The sequence below is a fragment of the Taudactylus pleione genome, unplaced genomic scaffold (genome assembly GCF_031769625.1).
Source record: "Taudactylus pleione unplaced genomic scaffold, aTauple2 ptg000535l, whole genome shotgun sequence".
NCBI lineage: Eukaryota > Metazoa > Chordata > Amphibia > Anura > Myobatrachidae > Taudactylus > Taudactylus pleione.
In genome coordinates this window covers 10,957,611-10,980,777 of record NW_028284937.1, presented here as the reverse complement: position 1 = coordinate 10,980,777, position 23,167 = coordinate 10,957,611, and the positions used below count along the sequence as shown (strand labels likewise).

Below are 23,167 nucleotides of genomic sequence, written 5' to 3'. Positions count from 1 at the left end.
AGCCCGGGAGGACTGGCGGGCGGCGGGAGCGTTGTCGCAGTCCGGAGCAGCAGCGTGGATATAGGTAAGTATGTTTGTATATTTTTTTAAACCTGTCTGCACTACTGGGGGCACAACGGGGGAGGGGGGTGGCTACGGCTGGGGGGACCTCTACTGGGGGTGGCTACTACTGGGGGCACCATTACTGGGAGGATTTCTACTGGGGGCAATAATAGCAAGGACCACTACAGGGGGGCACTGGATAGGGGGATCACTACTGGGGGCACTGCATGGGGGAGGGGGGACTACTGCTGGGGGCACTATGTAAGGGGCTTACTGCTAGGGGCACTGCAAGACCACTTTAAGCCCTGCTTATGCTCCACAATCAGACATAAGTTCAATGCTACAGTACCCCATGGAGTCAAAATATATATATAGTTTTTGCATTTTTAGTTTACATTTTGAAATCTCTATTGATATTTTATGTTGTGCGTTTTTTAGGAAAAACTGGAAGATGCTCTTCAGTTAACTCATCAGCACCTTGAGGAGTTCCAGGGTCAGGAGCAAGTGATTGAGAACATCTGGTATCAGCAGAGGATGCTGCAGGATGACCTGGTGTATGTGCGGGCTAGGCTGTGTGACCTCTCTCTGGTGCGTAATATGCAAGTGGGTTCATAACCCTATAGTACAGAGCTTCCCAAACTCCGGTATTATAGTCCAGGTTTTAAGGATATCTATGTTTGAGCACAGGTAGCTTAATTAGTGTATCAGTCTATTTGATTTAACAATCTGGGTTCAAGCATGGATATCCTTAAAACCTGGACTGTAATGGCAGAGTTTATCTTGTTGGAGTTAAAGAAACCTAATCTAACTATTTCTGGTATCCGCCCACATTATGGTTAATTTATAATAATTGAAAAAGACAAATCTGCAACTCTGATTTACTTTGCGTCATCTTCTGCCTACTTTTGCACAAGTACGCTTGATATTCTGGAAACCTGCAATTATATGATAAATAGTGGCACTTTCAGGGACACAAAAAAGTAAGAGGAAAGCAAGTAACTGTGCACCTGGACAATCCATGTTGCAATGCAAGGAAGAGGAGGTGCAAAGTACATTTATTTATTTGCATGTGCAGTAAATACTGGCAGCTTTTGCATGTAGCCAACAAATACTGGACAGCTTTATTTTTATGCAGCAAGTTAGCTCTTAGTTTGGATACGCCCCTCCCAAATCTAACTCCAAGCTGCAGAGTTACTGCTTTGCTTCTAAATCTGTATTGGGCCCTAGGTGCACAAATGTGTCTAGTTTTGCACAGAGATGGGGAAAAAATATAATTTTGTAAGAAGTGATAATTTAATGAAGCTGATGTGGGGTGGTATGCAAGGCACACACAGTAATCTGATTTTATTCCAGCAGCTCAGAGGTGTTCTACACCAAGCCTTCTCCGATACTTGTAAAGAGACACATTCCTTATTCTATTCTTTGTAATATTCTAGAAGCACTTTGGTAGAAATGCTCATTTCTGAGTGCACACTAATCACTATGATGCTGGGGGAGGGGGGGAAGCTCCATAGACGCGCATAATTAATAAAAAAAAATTCTAAACTGAACAATTTATGAAAAAACGGTAAAGCTAAGAATAATGATACGGTTATAAACTGCTAGTGGATTTGACTGTGGACTTATAGTTACTAAAGTAGACTCCTTTTTGGGGACAGTGCCAAGGTCCAAGAAGTCAGGATGCACGTTGAAATGGGCAGTAAAAATGTTTAGGTTTTTTTTTATATACCTTTAATCGAAGTCTTTAACAATAGCTGTATATTTGTTCTACTCTGGTCTTGAATGCCCTTGTTTCGAGTCCCCACCACTATTCCATGAATTTATCACCATATCTGTATTATAATTATTGCTTATGATACCGGTTCAGTCTCTTCCTCCCTGTAATTTCAAAGTGTGTATCATTGTCCTAGAAATTCTTTATATAAAAAAAATAATGCCTTTATCGTCTAACGTTATACTTGTCAGGGCCGCAACTAGGGGGGGCTGGAGGTGCAAGTTTCAACCGGGTGCGCTGCTGCACCCGCCGTCGGTGTCCTCCAGCCCGTACCGCAGGGGGGCTCCAAGCTGGACACCTGCTGAGATTTTATTACCAGCGGGCACCGGGCTTCTTCCCTCCAGCTGCCGGCTCTCCCCACGGGCACAATGGTAGAGACATCATGACATCTCTCCCATAGTTCCGAGGAGCAGCCAGGCGGACCGGACGTTGGTCCGGGGTTTAAGGTAAGAGGGGGTTTTTTCGTTTAGTTTTTTTTTTTTTTTCTGTAAGCGGCACTACATGGGCATTACCATATTGGCACTACTACAGGGACATTACAATATCGGCATTACTATATGGGCACTACTATGTGGGCACTACTACAGGAGCATTACTATATGGGCACTACTACAGGGGCATTACTATGTGGGCACTACTACAGGGGATTTATCTCAGAGGGTATTACTATAGGTGCACTGCCTGAAGAGGGCATCACTATAGGGGCACTGCTGCAGGGGGCTTTACTATGGGGAATTACCAGGGGGGCGCCAAATAACTGTCTTGCCCCGGGTGACGACAAAAATCCTAGTTTCGGCCCTGTACTTGGGGTGAAAATATTCTAAATATATTATATTATATCACCTTTTGTCCCTTCTCTCCTATAAACTATGTATTCTCAACCCTGCGTATTCTGTAATAAGTAGTGTTTTGCAGCACTCGCCCCTCTCCAGATTACGTTTGTTTTATTTAATGTTCCCTGTAGTTGCAGTTTTAAAATTTTTAGTATTGATTTTTTTTGCCAAGTCTTACAGTATTGAACTTTACCACTTCAGTTCAAAGTATCAATTAATCTTTCAGTAAAGCAGTAACGTGATATTACATTATATTACTATAAGTGAAAACGTATTGTGATTAAAATCTAGGATTTATTGAAGGAGACCTACAGATATATATGGAAATCTAAGTCCCTTAAATACCTGGGAGTGCATTTAGCTAGAGATCATGATCTCATTGAATGTAATTTTGGGCCATTATTGAAAGCCTATGAAACGTTAACTAAGGAATGGATGCTACATGAGGTATCCTGGCTGGGACGGATTGCAGCTGCAAAAATGGTGCTGCTCCCGAAACTTATGTACTTATTTCGTACTATCCCTAGACCCCTATCTAAATCTATATGTAATAAATTGTATCAAATACTTATTATATCTGGAAAGGTAATAGACCCAAAATAGCAAGAAGCACTCTCACCCTCTCCAAAGCGGCTGGAGGAGTAGCCTTCCCAGACTTGGAACGCTATCATTCAGCTTGTATTCTTAGTCAGGCCAGAGATTGGTTCATAATTGACTGCCCCAAACCCTGGGTACTTATTGAAAGGGAATTTATGCGTCCCTTCCCTCTTTCTGATTTATTCTGGTTGCCCCCCTCTGAAATTTCCTTCAGACCGGGATTTTGTAAAGACGTTCGGACTACAATAATGTGCTGGCATGCATATGTTTCCTTAGATGAAGAAATTTCCTTGCCTTCTCCTAATCTGTCTCTCCAATCGATAGCTAATTTGATTCCAGATTTGTATTTAGGTTCATGGGTTGGGGCGGGCCTTTCTTCCCTTAGTGACGTATTTACAGAAAATGGTCTTGCCCCATTTGTGTTTCTTCAAACTCAATTTGGACTAATGAAGCAGGACTTTTATAAGTACTTACAGTTGAGACATTGGTTGCAAAGCCACCTCCCTTCTCCAATTAAGAAACCTGCCTTCCCAGCGTTGCTGTTACTTAGTTTCCAATCTCCTAATCATAAAGGGGGTATCTCTTGGTGGTATCAGTGTCAGATAAGAATAAATAAAAAGGGGAAATTACCATGCCAGATCAAATGGGAGAGAGATTTAGCTGTAGATCTTTCTGAAGATGATTGGTTTAGGTTTTACAGTATCCAAATGTATTAATCATTCAGAAATGTATTACAAGCTACTTCAGAGAGCATATTTTACACCTGAGAGGCAACATAAAATCTGGCCTTCTGCCTCCCAATATTGTTGGCGAAACTGTGGTTTGGTTGGAGACATTCTCCATGTTTTCTGGTCATGTCCCCTGCTTCGACCCCTATGGAATGCGGTGTTTTCCATGATAAGTAATATAGTTGGAACAACCATTCCTGCGGAGCCCCTAACTTTATTTCATTTTTATCCTGGGACATTATCCTGTGGTGAGAGATACATCATGGGACATATTTTAATAGCTACGAAGGCTGCAATTGCTCAGGGGTGGAAGTCTGCTAACTTGCCCAACATCACAATGATAGAAAACAAGGTTCATAAGCACTTTGTTTTTGAAACATTGGATAGCAAATATTCCTCCTCTGTTAACTCCATCCATATGAAATGGTTTCAATGGGGAGAATATAGGGAAAAACAAGGTCATTCCACTATTTATAGGGTTCCTGTTGATTTAGGTGTTCTCTGCTCACCTCATTCAGATTCGGGGTAGTTCTACTCATCCTTCCTTTAGTATCCTGTTTCTAATTACTTTTATGTGTATTAAAAGTTCTCTTTTTTGTCTATGAATCAAATGTTTGCAAGCTGACCAATGCTGTTTTGTTTTGTTTTGTGCTATGCGATATGTCTGGCTTCCCCCTTTTCCCCTTTTTTTTCATTCTGTATCCTCATTTATTTTTATATACTAAATTTTCAATAAAAACTATTATGGAAAAAAAATCTAGGATTTATATTTTTATGTTGTAGCCTTGAGAATTTTGTATTTAAATAAATAATGTAATTTGAGTGCTCTAAATCCAATTTCACATTTTTTCTTGTATGAATTCTTTTTTTTGCAATAATTTCTAATAGAATTTTTGGACTGAGCAGCAGGAACGTGTGTTGCGTCCCAGTCACACCACTTATTTTTCCTCCATTGATAATCTGCCATTTCATGAAAAATTGTTCTCCCTCTTAAATTCCCCTAAAACCCAAATACATACTGATTATATTTTACTTTTACTTACTCAGGAGAGGGACAGAGCATGGGATGAGTACCGACTCCTTGAAAATGAGCTGCATACAGTGAGGGAGACGTTGGAGCGCGTCAGTCAGATTGGACACCCACAGGTACTTATTAGGCACAGCCTTCACCTACCTCCAGTTATAAAGAGTTTAGACCATTCTTTACCTAATAGTTCTTTGCAAAACATTAAAAGCTTTTGTTAATATATTTTACTGTATTTAATTACAGGACCAAGTAGCCGCTCAGAGAGACCTTTGGATGATCAATGACATAATTTCTGGTCTTCGGTTTAACAAAACCAACTTTCATATCATCCCAGACACTGCAAGACACCCTGGTACGATCTGTCTGTGTCTCGATCTGTCTGTGTCTCGATCTGTCTGTGTCTCGATCTGTCTGCGGCTCGATCTGTCTGCGGCTCGATCTGTCTGCGGCTCGATCTGTCTGCGGCTCGATCTGTCTGCGGCTCGATCTGTCTGCGGCTCGATCTGTCTGCGGCTCGATCTGTCTGCGGCTCGATCTGTCTGCGGCTCGATCTGTCTGCGGCTCGATCTGTCTGCGGCTCGATCTGTCTGCGGCTCGATCTGTCTGCGGCTCGATCTGTCTGCGGCTCGATCTGTCTGCGGCTCGATCTGTCTGCGTCTCGATCTGTCTGCGTCTCGATCTGTCTGCGTCTCGATCTGTCTGCGTCTCTCTCATCATTGTGTGTGTTCTATACTTAAATCTTTATTTTATGTCCCATTTCAACAGTGTTTACACTTAAACCGAATTTGTTGTTAAACCTTTTAAATTGCCTTATCATTGTACACAAATGCCTAGTCAGTGTACTTTAAATTTATTTTAGGTCTACTGTCTGCACTAATGTATCTTGTTGTCCATGTTCACGCATTGTTTGTCTCTATGGAACCCTTGTGGCGCTTTAGAAATAATACATAATAATACTTTTACTGAATGCCAGCTCTTGATTATAAGCAATTTAAATTATTATCACCACTTCTTAACATAAAAAAAAAAATCACAAATGAATGGTGTGAAATTAATTTTACAAATGGTCAGGGATAGGAAAAGCATGGAAAATATATTTGTGGGTTACACTAGAATCAACACCAGTCTAGTCAGAAACCATCTGGTTTCAGTATTGAGAAGAAATACACTAATTCTTTACATTTGCATAGTGTTGGAAATGTGCAGGTGGTGATATTGCGGAGTGACACAACAGTGGATGACTCAAACTATGAACAGCCCAGTAATTTTACTGTGGTGTTGGTTTATTGATAGCAGGCACAGCCGTACTCACTGTTACATGCACACTGGCGATGGTGCAGAGCTTGAGTGAAGCAGGGTTCCATACAGCTCACCAGCCAGTGACTGTAGTGGTGCAGGGATGCTGGAACAGCTTTATTGCAGGTATTAACCAGGTCTTGCATATAGAAACTAAGTAGAAGACTGTCTCCCACCATGTCCCTCTTCACATAAACCTATCTGCATTCACGTGTGCAGTAGCACAGGTTGGCGGTCTGACCTCCCTGTGGACTCTAGAGCCATAGTGCACAGCATGTATGCGGAGACAGTGCAGGAGCACACTGCTTTCTAACTCACCGTACAAAACTGGGACATATATCAAACATTCTAATGAGGACAGGTGGAGAAAATCAGAATCTAGCTGTCATTTATCTAGTGCATTCCATAAAATGATCAAATTGATTACTTTAAGGGACTTCTCCAGTTGTCCTCTTTTAGAAGTTTTGGCACATCTCCCCCTATGTTACTGACTTACCCATCTGGGCCATCTGAAAATTGTGTGTATGTATATATATATATATATATATATATATATATGTGTGTGTGTGTGTGTGTGTGTGTGTGTGTGTGTGTGTGTGTGTGTGTGTGTGTGTGTATATATATATATATATATAATATATATATATATAAATAAATAATGTTCAAGCTTTCTATTAATTTGAACGTCTGGGTAACTTTGCTAAAGTCATAAGTCTGCTATATAATAATGGTTTAAAAACTTGATCACATGGCTAAGAAACGTACAGCATTACAGCTTGGCTTTATGCCTGTTATGGTAGAGTTGCTTGCACCATTAAAGGCTGCAATTAGAAACCTATCCCACTTATGCCATTCTGATGCTCACTGCTAATTGAATTCAATCTTTAGTTTGTTGATAATGAAATTGCTTTTTTTTTTTCTTCTTTTTTTTTTTTTTACGAATTGTTCTCATCCTTCTTCTTTTTTTTTTCCCGTCATTTAGCAATGATTAACCCGCCTTCCCCAGCAAGTGAGGCACCTCCAACCTACCAGAGAAACTTTATTTACCATCATTCTGGGCTCCATCCTCTTGGTCCAAGAGAAAATCACAGTGTAAGTTATCCTACACCCCTTGCAGGATTCTACTTATATTGAAATCCGCAAAACTAGTGGGAGTTACTGTACTCCATAACCAGAAAAGACCTCTGCAATGGAAGTCTGTCATTTTGTTTTGTTCTTTAGAGTTTTCTGTGCTATTTTTGTTGTGTGTAGTTAAGGGTCTGCAAACCAAATCCGCATTCTGGGGAAGGCAGATAGGGTAATTGTCCAACTTCCAGCGACCATGAATGAAGACAATGATGGCTTGAGATTGGGCCTCCCTTATAGCGGCTCCTATCTGCACCTGAATTGTTTAAAAATGTAGTATATATTTCCTTAATTACTGTTTTCTATTTAAATCTGTGTTAATAGCCTGAAGGACTATACTCCTAGACAGTCCCCTGTTCAAGCTATCTATTTTTGCATTTCTAAGGTCTCCAGTTTGTTGGCCCTTGTTGAAATACCTTGATTTTATAATGGATGTATTTAAATCTCTAAAGGAACCTGAAGCAATTCCACCCAGACCACCTCTCCCTAAGGACAACCAAACTCACAACGATGGGACAGAGGGACAGCCCAATGACCAAGTGAGTACACTTCTAGTTCAAATGCTGCACTAAGCTCCAGAAAACCAAAAACCATTGGCGTTTCTATAATTGGGGCAGGGTGTGCGGGGCAGGTCATGGGGGGCCCACACCGCACACCCTGCACTCATAATTTTAGTACTTAACACTCCGCCGCCGGAATCCCTCGTCTGTGCCGGTATCAACGCTGTCAAAATCGCCAGGAAAATGGCCGCCGCGGACATTTTCCCGGCGTTTTTGCGCATGAGAAGTATAAAAAACACAGGGAAAATGGCCATATTTTTCTGGTGACCTGCGCATGCACTGTAGACTCTGGGCACACTCTAGTGCCCAGAGTCTACCAGTGCGGTGCTGTGGTCAGTGCGCAGTCGGACGACAGAGAGCGAGAAGGGTGCCCCGGTCAGAGACTGCACACGGACCCCCTCCTCTCTTGAAACGCCCCTGCAGAAAATTATTAAAGAGAAGTTTCAAATATGGTACGGAATATTACATTTAAAGGCCCATTTATCAACGAGCTACATCATACGCAACAGGTTTTAAAACTCATTGCATATGATAATGGTGCTCCAGCCAACCGGCTCTTAACTGTCATCTGTTTGAAAAATGACAGTTGGGAGCCGATTGGCTTCAGCAACATTTATCATATGCAACGAGTTTTGAATCTCTTTGCGTATGTTAAAACTCGTTGATAAATGGGCCTCATAATTACAAATGTCTATAGAGCATTTTCATCATAGTGTTGTCATTTGTGATTTAATTAAATGTCACCAGATGAGGGCACAAACGGTGCAACCATGCATATGGCGCTAGCGCATGTTACATGATTCGGGGCATCACTAGAATTTTCCATATACTCCACTAACTTGTGCTCTCTTTCCTGGTTAGGTTGTTGGATTTTTTTTTATTATTATTTTTTTTTTTATTTTAAAGGGGGTTCTTACCTTATGATTAGGGTAATGAGCTTATGAACTGTTCCCAGCAGAAATGTGAAAGGGGATATGGTGGGGCAATGGTTTTCCTATTATTTGGCAGATGCTGCAGCTATTCAGTTATGTGCCAGCATTGCAGGAGACATCCAATATCCTTTCAAATGTTACATGGGTCCTCCTAAAGCCTTCCTGCTAAGCAAAGAAGATAAGTGTTTATCAAAGTACATGTCCCCTCAAGATTTATATATTGCTGTTGTCTTCTCTTTGTGCATTATGGAAAACGCTACATCAGAATGAGCAGCCTGAGAGCAAAGCCTCACTTCCCTTGTCATCCGCACCAAGTGGTGAGTTGTGTGGATTTTGTTCTTTATTTTATTTTCTTCTTTGTATTTTATTTCTAAATGCCCTTTTTCATCGAAAGAACATTGGAAAACTGATTACATTTCCTGGTCTACTTTCATCTACCACAAATAATTTAGCAATATTCTATTAAATTGCCCATAGGCCGGCTGTTCATTTGTAACCTCTGATGGCTAATTAGTTGATTTACAAATCTTTATTTTTTGGGGGGTCAAGGCAAGCTCTTAAATTGCCTCCTTTCCTGCATTGCATTAAAGGGTAACTGGTTGGCAGATGATGACGACCTTAATACAAAAAAAAAACCTTCTAGGAAAGTAATCTGGTCTCTGTCCAGTTCTGTCACTGAATATATATTTCCAAACTATTTTTTGAAACCTGTCTGCAGATAACAAGTAGATGGGTTTGAAACTTCTCTTGATGCATGTTTATTTTTCTATAAAAGCTAACTGGAAAAGTTAGTAACACATAAATAGCAAATCCTGTAAGTTTGGGAACCTTCATTTTCCACAGTAAATGTATTTGGTTTCCTTGCAGTAAAATAGCACCTTGTGCACAAATGCGCTATAACATACACTAATCAGACAGTTGCTGTGCTACAGTGTCTGTGAAATGTCTTTTAAACACCATAAAGTTACAGCATGGGCAGCACACAGTGAAATGTTTGGACTCCCCTGTACCTGGCTTGTTTCAGGCACTATTGAAATAGAAGCGGATTCCAAAATGTGAATAACCCCCTTTTAAATTGCTTACTGTAGCATTGCTTATTGTGTATTATAAACTTGGGTCTTGGTAACAAACCATATGCATGCTTAGATTGCATAATGTGTCAGTTTATGGTCTCTTTAGTAGCCAAAGCTGATATGCTGTCAGTGTCGGACTAAGGCATGAAGGACCAACCAGTGAATGCAGTGGTAGAAGCCCAAGCTTAAGGGGTGTGACCTGTCACCACAGAGGGACTTGGCCAAACCAAGCACCCAAGTCAGGGCCATAACTAGGGTGGTGCGACCTGTGCCATGGCACAGGGCACCGCCGGACAAGGGGTGCTGTTTGGGCCTGTCAGTTTTCCTGTTTATTATCATTTTCACTTGTAGCTTTCTCTTCTTTTATCCCCAGAATCTCCTGGCCTCCCTAATCTCTTCCCAGGCCTTCCCCATGAGGCCATAGTGCACCTTAAATAGGACCATCTCATGTCTCTATATATAAAATGGGTAGGGGGGGGCACCAATGCACTCCTGCTCCACCAAGTTACTGACCCCTAGAGGAAGGGTTGGGGCCCACCAAGAAATTCCCCTGTGGGCCTGTCTGACCCTGTATGCAGTATTTTGTGACAATGTAAATGCCTATTGTAGCCCTATATACCTACTTCTCACTTTATTGTAGATCCAGCATCGGCCAGTAAAAGTGTAGCAGATGTTCGTCCAGCTCTTCCTTCCTGCCCAGTATCCATACCCTCGTGTCACAAAGTGATTCTAGAGGCAAAGGTACAGTATTTAAGTTCTTTATTCTTTTAAGCAAAATGATCACTGAGTCACATTATGGAGCTTCCAAATCTAACTCTGTAGGTATTTCAAAAACATGGATCTGTTTGTTTCTTTTTTATTTTTATAGCAACTATCATTTCAAAGTGTACCTGTAGTATACACAAAATTGAGGCATCCAGTATTTATAAAAAACTGGGACTCCTACTTAAACATGATCTTTTTGTTTTCTAAAGAGCATTTACTAAACTGGGTAAACATAACCTAGTGAGTGGTAAGGCCAACGCGTTCCGCCTGCAAACAAACCTATTTTGCTAAGGAGAGAGAGAGAGTTTATATAGTGAATCAGATGTATGACAAAGGTATGTTTGCAGCAGGGATGTAAACCGGATACCTGACACTAAAAGCCCGACATGGAACTAAAGATGGGCATCGAAATCCTGATGCCTATCATTATCCCCACGATGAAATCCCGACACCCGGCATACTGAACGAAGGTAAGGCAGGTGTCTTAGGTTCTAGGCGCATTTTAGGGTTCGCTTTAGGAACCCCCGGGGAGACTTGGGGTTAGGTACCCCCCCCCCCCCCCCCGGGAGGGTTAGGGCTAGGCTAGGGGAAGGGGGGGTTTGGTTTAGGCAATAACGGGGAAAGGTTAGGGTTAGTCACCACTAAGGGAGGGTTAGGTTAGGGAGAGGGGAGGGTTAGGATACTTACCATCCCCTGTCGGGATTTCAAACAGTCGGTCTTCCGCTGTTGGTAATTGATCCGGCCTATTCAGACGCCGGCATTACATACCGATTCCATGGGCTTAGGTTCACTTCATGTATAGCATGCCAGGGTCTGTTGTATATATTGGGTGGTTTTCCTGCACATCACTGCTGAGCAGTCTTTTGACGATCTGTCTCGAAGTTCTTTGTAAGCATCTCCGCATGGGAGAAAGTTGTAGAAAATTATACACAAAAATAATTTTCGGTAGCTACAACCATTTATGCCAACCATGTTTGTTTGTTTTCTGTTTTGTAGGCTTCACCCCCTAATGTTCCAGAAGTGGGCACTGTCCGAAAACAACGGATGAGTGCTGAGGAGCAGCTGGAGAGGATGCGGAGACACCAGGAGGCCCAGATTCATGAGAAACCTAAACCCGGTGTCACGGCACAACGTCAAAATTCTCAAAGGTCTACGGCCGGTCCAATAGTTGGCAGAGTGAGTGTGCCTTCATTATGAGTGATAAATGCTTTGTGCTAACCTCTAATTGTAAACCACTTTGTTAAAAGCTCAGTCACTTGATGGTTTTGGTCATATGAAAAAATTCCATATTCTGTCTCATATTGAAAGAGTGGCAAAATATGGCAAATAACTATTCATTGATATTTTCTGAATGAAAAGGCATTTATGGTTGGAAGACCATTTGCTCTTTTGCCGCAGAGGACCAGTGGCGCTCATCCTCCAGATGAATCTAAAAACTACGGAGGATGTGTTGTATTAATCATCTTCAGCAAAGTGCCATATACAAGAATGAAACCCTCCTACCTTCTCCCTAGTGGTACTAAGCGCCAGTGGGGAGTCACAGGCAGACTTTGGGGTGGCTTCCAACTAGTGATGTAGTGAAAATTTTAGGCTTTGTTGGGCAGCGATATTTTACATGGTTAGCGCTTAATTCGGGACGGTGAAAATGAATTATTTTCAAGAAAAAAAAAATATATAACTTAATTTTTTAGGTGTTTATAGAAGGAGAAAATAGAGAGATATATTTAGATATAGATATATATATATATATATTATAGATAGATCATCTGTTTTTGATTCAGCTTTTTTACATTTTAATAAAAACACTTTTTCACATTTCAGTTAAAATGTGACCTGTTAGACATAGCAAATAGCAATGGTATTTTCTGAATGTACAAATTTATTATGAAAGAGATGTCATGAGCTGAAACGTTACTTTATGTACATCAGAGAATCTAAAAATGGGGTTTGCAATTCAAGATTGGAAGGTGATATTCATTATGGGTTCCCATGACTCATTGAAATTGTGTTTTACGATTACAGGTTGAGTCTCCCATATCCAAAATGCTTGGGACCAAGGGTATTTTGGATATCGGAATATTGCGTATTTTGGAATATTTCCATTCCATATTGAAATGTCACAGAATGCATTTATGTGTTATATACACCTTAAACACATAGGCTGAAGGTAATTTTATACAATATTTTCAATAATTCTGTGGCTCAAACAAAGTTTGTGTACATACATGAGATTCATTTATATTTCATATACACTCTATATACACAGCCTATAGGTAGTTTTATCCTTTATTCTTAATAATTTTGTGCCTTAAACAAAGTTTGTGCACTTTGAACCATCAAAAAGCAAAGGTTTCACTATCTCAGTCATGCTAAAAATATTCCGTATTTCAGAATATTTGGATATGGGAGACTCAACCTGTACTTTGTTTCCCTAATTTTTTGTGACACATTTTTATAAGAATACTTAATTTGCAAAGTGTATTCTTCATTAAAAACTCAACAGTGGACTGTAAAGTTATTTAGAGACCAGAAGAAAAAAGGCTAGTAATGTTTAATGTTTCGGGTGTGCTATGCTGCCTAGGGGTTTGTGATCGTATGGATGAATATACAATGTGGCCTGATCATATGTGGCTGACATGCTCTGTTAATATGGATCGCACTGATGACTATCCCTCTATGTATTGACCTATTGCCGAATACCTTTGTTAGCCATTTTATGGAATTCATGTTTGTTGGAACTCTGTGACTATTCTTTGATAAAGAACATTATCTTTTGTGCTATTTATGTGCTGAGCACTCTGAACTTTTGTACGATAGTGTGTGCTGCTGTTGTCAAGTGGGTTATATATATATTTATATATAATCCAAAAAATGTCTGCACTCACATCCACATTGTTCTCAACTTTATGGGGTGCTCCCCCTGAATCAAAAAAAGTTATTTCTTTGGTCCAGAATAATACAATCCAATAATAAATGGGCCAATAGAAAAAAAGGCTTTTTATTTCTTACATATATCGGTCGACGTTTCGGTCATTCCTTACCTTTATCAAGACCAGCAGCATAGTCACAACAGTGCAAAAGACAGCATATGTCACGGTGTCCAAGCGAAAAATCCACTTCACCTCCAATTTACGAAGGGTTAATTCCCGAAGGGTTAATTCCCGACTCGCCGGTTGAGATTTACCTATGACCGGATGCTCTATATGATGCATGTGGTGATCTGGTGCCTTGTTGAATTAACTGGTAGCGTCAGTCTGCGACGCGAGTGTCGCACCAGTTACTGACCACCACACCAAACGGGCCTTGCCGGTTGAGATTTACCTATGACCGGATGTTTGGTCATTTCCGGAGATGTGTTTTGCGTTCCACAGGGTGGAATACTTGGCATTTCCGGATCGGCGATGCTCAGCATGACGATACGCGGGAAAAGCTGGCTATTTAAGGGGATACAGGTAAGGTGATCGGTGATGCTTTTTGGTGACATATGCCATCTTTCGCACTGTTGTGACTATGCTGCTGGTCTTAAAGGACAGGAATGACCGAAACGTCGACCGATATATGTAAGAAGTAAAAAGCCTTTTTTTCTATTGGAATTGCTCTGGTGAGTGTATATAAAATAAAATAAAACATTACTAGCCATTTTCTTTTTTTTTTTTTTTGGACTCTCTCTAATTGTTAACACCATATATATTTTAAGATTGCTATTAGAAGAGCTGTGTGGTTTGCTAAATATTGGGAGATATATTTTAAAATGTTCCCCTTCCATGAACTCCAAACTCCTCACAAGGGCACCGAACACTTGGTTGCTGATGCCCTGCTGCTTTTTTGAGTGTTATTATAGCTATGGCAGCAATGTTTATAAACTATGTCCCTGTCCTGTATGGTTTGTTTATGTACTTTGTAAGGCACTGCGTAACCCTTGTGGCCCCATATAAATAAAGGTTAATTATAATAATAAATGTAGCAACAAAATGTATAACATTATAATCATTAATTTATTTTCTGTGTTTTTTTTTTTTTTTTTTTCGTTTCCAGATACTTTTTGATCTCATTTCTGTTTTTTTTATTTATTTATTTATTTTTTTTCATAGAAGTGCCTACATATGCATGTATAGCTGTGTTCCAAGTCTGCTGTGTCTGTGAATATAATTTGTTGATCTGTAAGTGTCCGTTTGGCATGGAAGTAATTTGGTATGGATCACTGCTAATTTGTGGTCTTTTCTCTCTTTATGCAGCTAAGATCGTCTTCCTCGGATTCTTTCCAGTCTGGAACAAGCTCTCCGCTATCGGACAAGGCGTCTGCAGAACAGCGAAAACCGGCACTGGTGAGGGTCACAGCCTCTTTTTACCCCAGCACAACATCCACTCCGCAGCAAGGAAAACCAGGAAGTGTTGTTGCCAAACAGCCATCCCCTGATGTAGTGCAGGAGGAGCCCATATACAGCGTTGTAATGGAACCTCAGACCGAAAATGTCACCTCCACAACAAGCTATGAGATCTCCCCAGTGCTAAAAGTCACTCCTCCATTAAGAACCAGCAGTAAAATTGTCACCGCAGCCTGCATGCAACTGAAAAAAGATATGCAAGATGGCAGCCACGATAAACAGGGGGTAAGCGATTACACAGAGAGATACATGCATAGCAACTACATATTTCTCAGTATCTAGATGTGTACTCTTAACACTTTATATAGCATTTGGAGGCAGCATTGAAGTTTGAGCATCTTCCTGGCAGCTCATCTGCCCTACAACCGAAAATATACAGGGAGAGAGTTGAAAGAAATAAGTTATTTGGGTGGAGAAAATGCAGTTGGCGAATGGCATAGGTGTCCAGATGGAGCTGCTAGAGCAGGCCAAGTGTCAGTGTATTACACTGCAAATGTAACGTTCAAGATATCCCATTGGTACTGATCAACGACATCTGCAGCCCTGATATAGAATATAGACAAAATGAAGGCAATAATGGAACTGGACCACCTCCTCCAGCAGGGCTATAAAACTCCTACAGCGCCTCATTGCATGATGGTCAGCGCTACTGCTACCCGTGAAGACAAGTGGTCTCAAAGACTGATTTAAAATCATTCTCCCTGCACAAGTGGTTTCTTTAGTTGCTACTGCAAATAGAAACTTCATATGAAGCCTCTATGGCAGAGGTTCCCAACCGAGGTCTTCAAGGCACCCCAAAAAGTTCAGGTATTAGAGATATCCATGGTTGAGCACAAGTCATTAAATCAAATTGACTGAGGTGCTAATTAAGTCACCTCTGGTCAAGCATAGATATCCTTAAAACCTGGACTGTTAGGATGCCTTAAGGACCGAGTTTGGGAACCTCTGCTCTATGGACTATATTGGTGAGCTATAATGACTTAATTGCATGGAACCACCTGTGATTTCATTGGATGAGACTGGTGCTTTCATCCACGCAGGTGTGGCAAGAACACTCACTGCCCCCAAGCTGAAAGGTCATTAAAATGCAGGGAGAGTATAAAGGAAGTTGTACCAGGCTGTATTTGATCTAAGGTTGTATATAGTGCGCATGGAACAGGAGGTTGATATTCCTTGCACATAATTGTATGAGGTAGGATGAAATCTGTCATTCTGCATCCAGGGTGGGCATGAACCTCTTCAGGTAAATGCAGGACTGGACTGTACTAGGGTGAACATGACTGTATTAATGATGACGCAAGGATGTATGCACTAGGCATAGAACAATAATGGGGGGCATGAAGCTTTAATGGATATTGGATTGTGGTGGGTATAGGTAGGTCGATGAACAGGTCACAAGTTAGTATGACATTGTATAGGCTCATAGACTAATTGTGGGCATTAGGCTGCATGTGAAGGGAATGGGACTGTATGTGGTGGGCATCTGGGTGTTATGCCCATCGTTACAGCTCTTACCACATCGTGAGAGTGCTATGGACAGGGCAGTATACTGGGCAGAGCTGTAACTAGACTTTTTGGTGCCCTGTGCCAGAAAGAGCATTTGCGCCCCCCTCATTTTTTAAAGGGACTTAGTGCACCCAAAAAAGGGCCATGGCTTCATGGGGAAGGCCCAGGGAAGAGATAGGAGAGGCCAGGAGATGCTGGGGATGAAATAAGAGGAAGCTACAAGCAAGAATGATAATAAACAGAAATTTGACAGGCCCAAACAGCGCCCCCTGCCCTGCGGTGCCCTGTGCGATGGCACTGGCCGCACTACCCTAGCTACAGCCCTGATACTGGGATTATATGGTTGGCATGGGTCTACTATAAATCCTATTTACTTCTCTATTCTGTACTCTGTGTTTATTTTGTGTGCTATGCACAGCACAATAGGTGTATCCGGCTATCCGCACTGTAGAGCAGACACTTAAAATGTCAGTGCAAAATTGTTAAAAAGTTATGAAGTACTACAAATAAAGGCACCTGCTGGGTCACCTCAGCCACTCTGCCCATCTACATCCCCTCTCCTGTCCTGTTATATTTACCCCCTGGTCCCAGTCCTAATGTGCACGGTGGGAGCTGGGGAACGTGCTGTGCAAGTTAGGTGTGACATGAACATGTCACAGCCACGCTTAGGTCATCATGCAACGTGTGTGATGACCGAATATTTATCCAAGTCCAATCTTCTAATCTACAGATGTGTACTATCTATCAGGTTTGAGTGCTGCATTGTTACATTTGTTAGTATTGTATATTTGTTCTCATTTCAGCCCCGACCCGGTCAAGAAACCTCAGAGAAAAATCCCACCCATCAACCTGACCAACTGGAAATGAAACCGAAAACTGAGAGACTCAAAACCACTGTGTCTAGGACCAGGTAATTGTGTTCTCTACCTGCAGGGAAAAAACTAGTTCATATGGTGTTTTTTGTCTCGTACTAGAGCTTAATATTGTAGGTAACTTGTTTTATCCAGACAAAAGTATAAAAAAACTCATTCTAGAAAGAAATAAATATACAGTGTTATTGTGCATTTATAAAATGGTAATACATTGGGCACATTTCATTTTTCTACTAGAATAGCACACCAGGAGGGCACATATCAGTGCCATGTAGTGGCAATATAACACCCATGGTCTCACTGGAATAACGGATTGTTGTGTGAAACTGGAGTGGGTACCATAGCAGACAAATGCAGTGGACCATATTCTTTTGTAAAGATGACTTAACCATAAAGGGCATTAAAATGTATCTATAGGCCACCGTTCTTATTACGTTCATTTTCTTGTAATCCGTTTAGGACAGTGTGTGTATTAAGCTGGCATTATAAGAGGCGGAGGATTGTAACTGTATTTTGGGCATTGGGGTTTAAACCTGTATAAATGGATTCACACCTCATATCCTGCAATCAGATAAACTAATAATGTTCTTTACATTTTTCTTCAAATATGTGATGTAAGTATGTGTGTGTATGTGTATATATATGTATATATGTGTGTGTGTGTGTGTGTGTGTGTGTGTGTGTGTGTATATATATATATATATATATATATATATAAAATACATTTATTTTTTTTATATTTATTTATTAGAATTTTACAAAAATATGGTTGTTAGCTTGAAAGAAACATTAATTATATTTAACTATGATCCAATATGATATTTAGGATTTGGACAGGAAGGCTCAATATCATATGAAATTGTCCACGGTACATTGATTTATTCTGTGTAATCTGAACTTACTGCAGAGGAGTTTATATTTCTGTATTAGAGAAGCTGGAGGAAAAAGCTTTAAGTTTTAGCAGGATACTAGGGCTGCATTGTTCAGTGGCTGGCACAAATTCACTCCTGATACTGAAGCAGCCCTGTGTTTTTAAAAATGTGGTTGTGTGCATGTAATATATTCATCTGTACGATATATAAATCAGTGTGAACATTTCAGCTCTGGTCCTTCCCCTGGGGATTTCAGCAGAATTTCAGATGAAGGTTTCAGCATCGCAATGGAGGGGGAGCGCGAACGGATTATCAACTTGTCCTATACACTCGCAACAGAGGCCTCAGAACGCAGCAAAATCATTACAGGTAACGGCTATATCTAAGTGCCTTCCACAAACTGTTATTTTTCTTTCTATTTTTTTTATTTTCATTTATCCTACAAATGTAGTTTACAAATGAACCTGCCACTAGGTCCTATCAGGGAAAGATTAGTTTCTCAGCTCAGGATTGATTGTAGAAATGACAAGCTGATGTGTAAGCATTGTTGTTTTGTTTTGAATTCAACAGCCACAGCATTAGAGGAAGAATGCGATACAGGCAGCGATATCTCTACATCAGATGAAATGTATCCCTGGGATTTTTTTCTGCAAGATTCCCATAGCAAAAAATATCGTGAAGCCAGAGACCATTGCCAAGTCAAAGCCACAACTCATTCCCCAGAGGAGAGAACATCTACAAATACAGATGAACATTGCTGCTTCTCAAATGGGTCAAACCAGCGTTCTCCCGACACCGCCAAAGAAAGGTTTAGTAATCTGCATTCAGACAATCAACACTATGAGAACTGGCCAGCCCAAAAACAGAGCAAGAGCAGAGATCACTGCCCAGTTACCAAACAGGAGAGTTCTACTGTCTCCAAATGTAATGGACAGGTGGCGAACTATGACTTCCTCATAGAGGACTTGCATTATAACCCATTGAGCATAAGCAAAGTCGCTGACTACTGTAAGGAGGAACGGGAGCCTATCAGGATCACACTCCTTCAGTCCAGCTTTTAGTTTGTATGGCTCTTGTGAATGGAGTTGAAGAGGGTTGCTACAGATGTGACGATAGGATGGAACTCTGGGGGCAAAGGATGTTATAATGAAGATGGAACAATTTATGTAGAATAGAATTACAGAAAATATATTGAAGGTTCATGTAGAAAGTTGGAAATGATATGGATATGTTGTACAGAGTGTCTGTGAATGTAAATAAATGTACATAGGGAATTGTCGGAGGTGGGAAGAAGGTGAGGGTGAGACTGTAAAAATGTTGATAGAGATTGAAGAAAGTGCCATGGTAGATCAAGGAATGTGGTTTAGGGACACGGGGGGGAGATGTATCAAAGCTTGGAAAGAGAGAGTATCAACTAATCAGCTCCTAACTGTCACTTTTCAAACACAGCCTTTAGAAGCTGATTGGTTGTTACTTTCTCTCTCCAAGGGTTGATACATCTCCCCCACGGAGAGTAGGTGTTTCACTAGGAGCATTATGCAAAGTGTTAAGCGACTTTATCATTGCTAGCGGTGGTCAAATACAGTGTAAACAGAATTGATTAGTTGGTATATGGATTATTCTATAAGGACAGTTGCACGAAGCCAAAGCTAAAGTCCTGTGTATGTATACGGTGAAGCTGTGAAGTAGGTAAACATAATAATATGAAGGGGGTTTTCACGTTTGTCCGTGGAAGTGTATTCAAATTGTTTCAGTTGGTTGAACAAGCTGTGGTAACGTACGTTAAGTATATAATAATTTTCTTATTTTGTTTTTTAACCAAAAATGTTTAAACGCTCTGTTGTATAGAGTAGTAAGGTCATGGAATTTCATTTTTATCCTGGTCAATTTCATATATGTATTATATATCTACCAGCATTCCGGTCCAACAATTACAGTGGCCTTTGTTCAAGCACATTGCCGGGTAAGCTGCATACATGTGATGCCTGGCACTCCACTAGAAGATAAGTCAGATAGGAAATACAAGGAGGGTGTCCAGATAAATGCCTGCACAAGCCCTCCTCTCACATAAGGCCTGAGACACGGTATATGTTCAAGGGAAATATTAACGAAGTCACATGACATAACTAGGTCTAGTTATTTTATCTTTATAAACCATATACAGCCTTTTTTTTTCTCTTGTTACTTTTATTGCAGTGCCTTGACCAGTCAACTAGTGATTTTGTTTGTTTCTCATATTACTCTGCTGTTCTTTTGAAGGGCCTGTATAATTCGAACATGCTCCCATGTCATATTTTCAGTGTGCCCTTCTGGGCTTGTCTCTGAATAGGATGAGTTGTATGCCAATTATCTTTGTAATTGCCACTAAAACCAAATACTAGGACAGTCTGTTGCCTTATTAGCATGTCTAATACTGTCTTTGCTGTAACCATTCCTTGTGCCAATCTCCTAATTTGCTTATTACCAGTTTTTCTTTGTTTTTATATTACGTGCAGAGCTCTGCTAACCATTTTATACCTTTTTATAAAGGAGAATATTGACATTTACAAGGGAATGTGTTTAAGGCTTTATGCTGTATTGTAAAATCTATGCAAGCTGCAATGTGCAAATAAAGCAACAAAGTATGTATCTTCTTGCATTCATTTCAATCAAAACAAAGATTAACCTTGCAATAACGTTCTGTCAAAGTTGTTTAAACTATTTAGTGTGTGTGTGTGTGTGTGTGTGTGTGTGTACCAAGATGTGACTTCCTGTAAAGATGTGAGGTGGGGTCTCCACGGCTAGGACTAGTTTTCCAGCACATCCCATAGATGCTCAATTGAATTGAGATCTGAGAAATTTAGAAGCCAAGTCAACACATTGAACTCTTTTGGGTCTATTCATGGAGCAGTGAAAACCGCTTTATCAGTGATAACAGGGCTTTTCACTGCTTCCTCCTAATCACAGAAGGGGTTACTGTGGAGAAATCTCAGTTTTCTCCAGCGGTGCCCCAGCTCTGTGTCAGGATCACTTCCCCATACTGTAGTATGGGGAGAGCGATTCATAGAAGCACAGAAAGCTCAGCTTTCAGTTCCGCTTCTCAAAAAGAATTTGCCATCTCAGGATGGAATATAAAGGCTGCTGAAGGGAGAAGAACAGCACAGACTGCTGTTTCCACCGCCTCCTCCCCGCCCCCTTAGCTCATTCTGGCCAGTCAGAGAAGAAGACGGGATCACAAGACAGCGGGTACCTGATCACATCGTGGATAAAGTAAGTGTACATGAATAGTGAAAAATAAATGGAGAAAAACTCTGCGATGTTTAGTGAGAACTAAAACCTAAACATCGCACTTCACTTTGTCATGTTCCTCAAACCATTCCTGAACAATTTGTGCATTATGGCAGGGCACATTATCTTGCTGAAATTGACTACTGCCATGAATACTATTGCCATGAAGGGGTGTTCCTGGTCTGAAACCATGTTTAGGTAGGTGGTACGTGTCATAGTAACATCCACATGAATGTCAGGACCCAAGGTTTCCCAGCAGAACATTGCCCAGAGCATCACACTGTCTCTCCCTGCTTGCCTTCTTCCCATAGTGCATTCTGGTGCCATCTCTTCCTCAGGTAAATGATGCATGCGCACCTGGCCATCCACATGATGTAAAAGAAAACATGATTGATCAGACCAGGCCACCTTCTTCCATTGCATGACGGACACGTGCCCACTGTAGATGCTTTTGACCTGTACGTGGCCAGGCCCGCCGAGAGCCGTGGTGGGCCCGGGTAATAGGAGCCGTGGCCTAATTGCTGGAGGCGTGGCCATGCCCTCTTCCCAAAAATTCAAGAAAAAGTTTTTCCAGCGCAAAGCCAGGGGGGGGGGGGGTGCTATAAGTGTGATCGCTCCCCCCCACAGGCATAGGAGACTGCTGTGGCTGCTTCTCAGGGGCCCATGTGCTGAGCTGCTGTGAGGGGGGGGGGGGCGGCGCCGCCGCCGCCGGACCCGGGCCCGGGTAATCTGTACCCGCTCTCGGTGATGCACGGTGTGTACTGACCTCTTTCTATCATGGCCAGCATTAACTTTTTCAGCAATTTGTGCTACATTAGCTATTCTGAGGGATCGGACCAGACTGGCTAACCTTCAGTCCACACGTGCATCATTGAGCGTTGGGTGCCCATGACCCTGTTGCCAGTTCCCAGTATGCAGTGGTCCAAAGATGGACAAACTGTGTACACCCCCACAAGACCTGCCATTTTGGAGATGCTTTGACCCAGTTGTCTAGCCAGCACAATTTGGCCCTTGTCAAAGTTGCTCAGATCCTTTGCAAATGCTCATTTTCCTGCTTCCACCACATCAACTTCAAGAACTGACTGTTCACTTGCTGCCTAATATATCCGACAGGTCCCATTGTAATGAGGCAACTTGCCTAATCCGACCTTACTCTGCGCACACTTTTTTAAAATGGCTAATGTGCTATTTATAAAGGAGTGTGGTGACCACCAGTGTCCTTAGCAATATAACCGCTAACAGTACCTGCCCCTAGCCATAGATGCACTGCAGGCATCCCTTGTCTGCTTAGCACGCACAGGAATAGAGTAAAGTTCTGTGTAAGTCAGGAAGCTGCCTCTGGCAGGGGATATGGTTATTAGTCAGCCTTTGGTTTTGTTCCTATCTGTCTGCTGATTAATATCCTGTGTACAATGACACACTGATCTGGAGGAGTGTCAGGATTTTGCAAGGCATCAGGGAGACTACACCAGGGGAATTCAACACATACCCAGTCACATTTCCCTGATAGCAA

General features: G+C 41.4%; 1 protein-coding gene across 2 annotated transcripts in view; it reads left to right on the top strand.

Annotated features, from left to right (window-relative positions):
- The window catches only part of LOC148501113 (pleckstrin homology domain-containing family A member 7-like), an 88,118-nt gene extending 67,103 nt beyond the window's left edge, over nucleotides 1–21,015 (top strand). The window contains exons 13-24 of one of the 2 annotated variants that reach the window (XM_088450957.1): nucleotides 481–630; nucleotides 5,022–5,120; nucleotides 5,245–5,353; nucleotides 7,280–7,389; nucleotides 7,875–7,961; nucleotides 9,180–9,231; nucleotides 10,628–10,728; nucleotides 11,749–11,928; nucleotides 14,988–15,077; nucleotides 17,447–17,553; nucleotides 18,617–18,756; nucleotides 18,958–21,015. In XM_088450957.1, the coding sequence (XP_088307083.1) occupies nucleotides 481–630; nucleotides 5,022–5,120; nucleotides 5,245–5,353; nucleotides 7,280–7,389; nucleotides 7,875–7,961; nucleotides 9,180–9,231; nucleotides 10,628–10,728; nucleotides 11,749–11,928; nucleotides 14,988–15,077; nucleotides 17,447–17,553; nucleotides 18,617–18,756; nucleotides 18,958–19,448 (1,716 nt within the window). In that variant the 3' untranslated portion in view covers nucleotides 19,449–21,015. Of the gene's footprint in view, nucleotides 1–480; nucleotides 631–5,021; nucleotides 5,121–5,244; nucleotides 5,354–7,279; nucleotides 7,390–7,874; nucleotides 7,962–9,179; nucleotides 9,232–10,627; nucleotides 10,729–11,748; nucleotides 11,929–14,987; nucleotides 15,363–17,446; nucleotides 17,554–18,616; nucleotides 18,757–18,957 lie in introns of both variants that reach the window. The other variant, XM_088450956.1, reaches the window with a different exon arrangement.
- The last annotated feature ends 2,152 nt before the right edge of the window (nucleotides 21,016–23,167 follow it).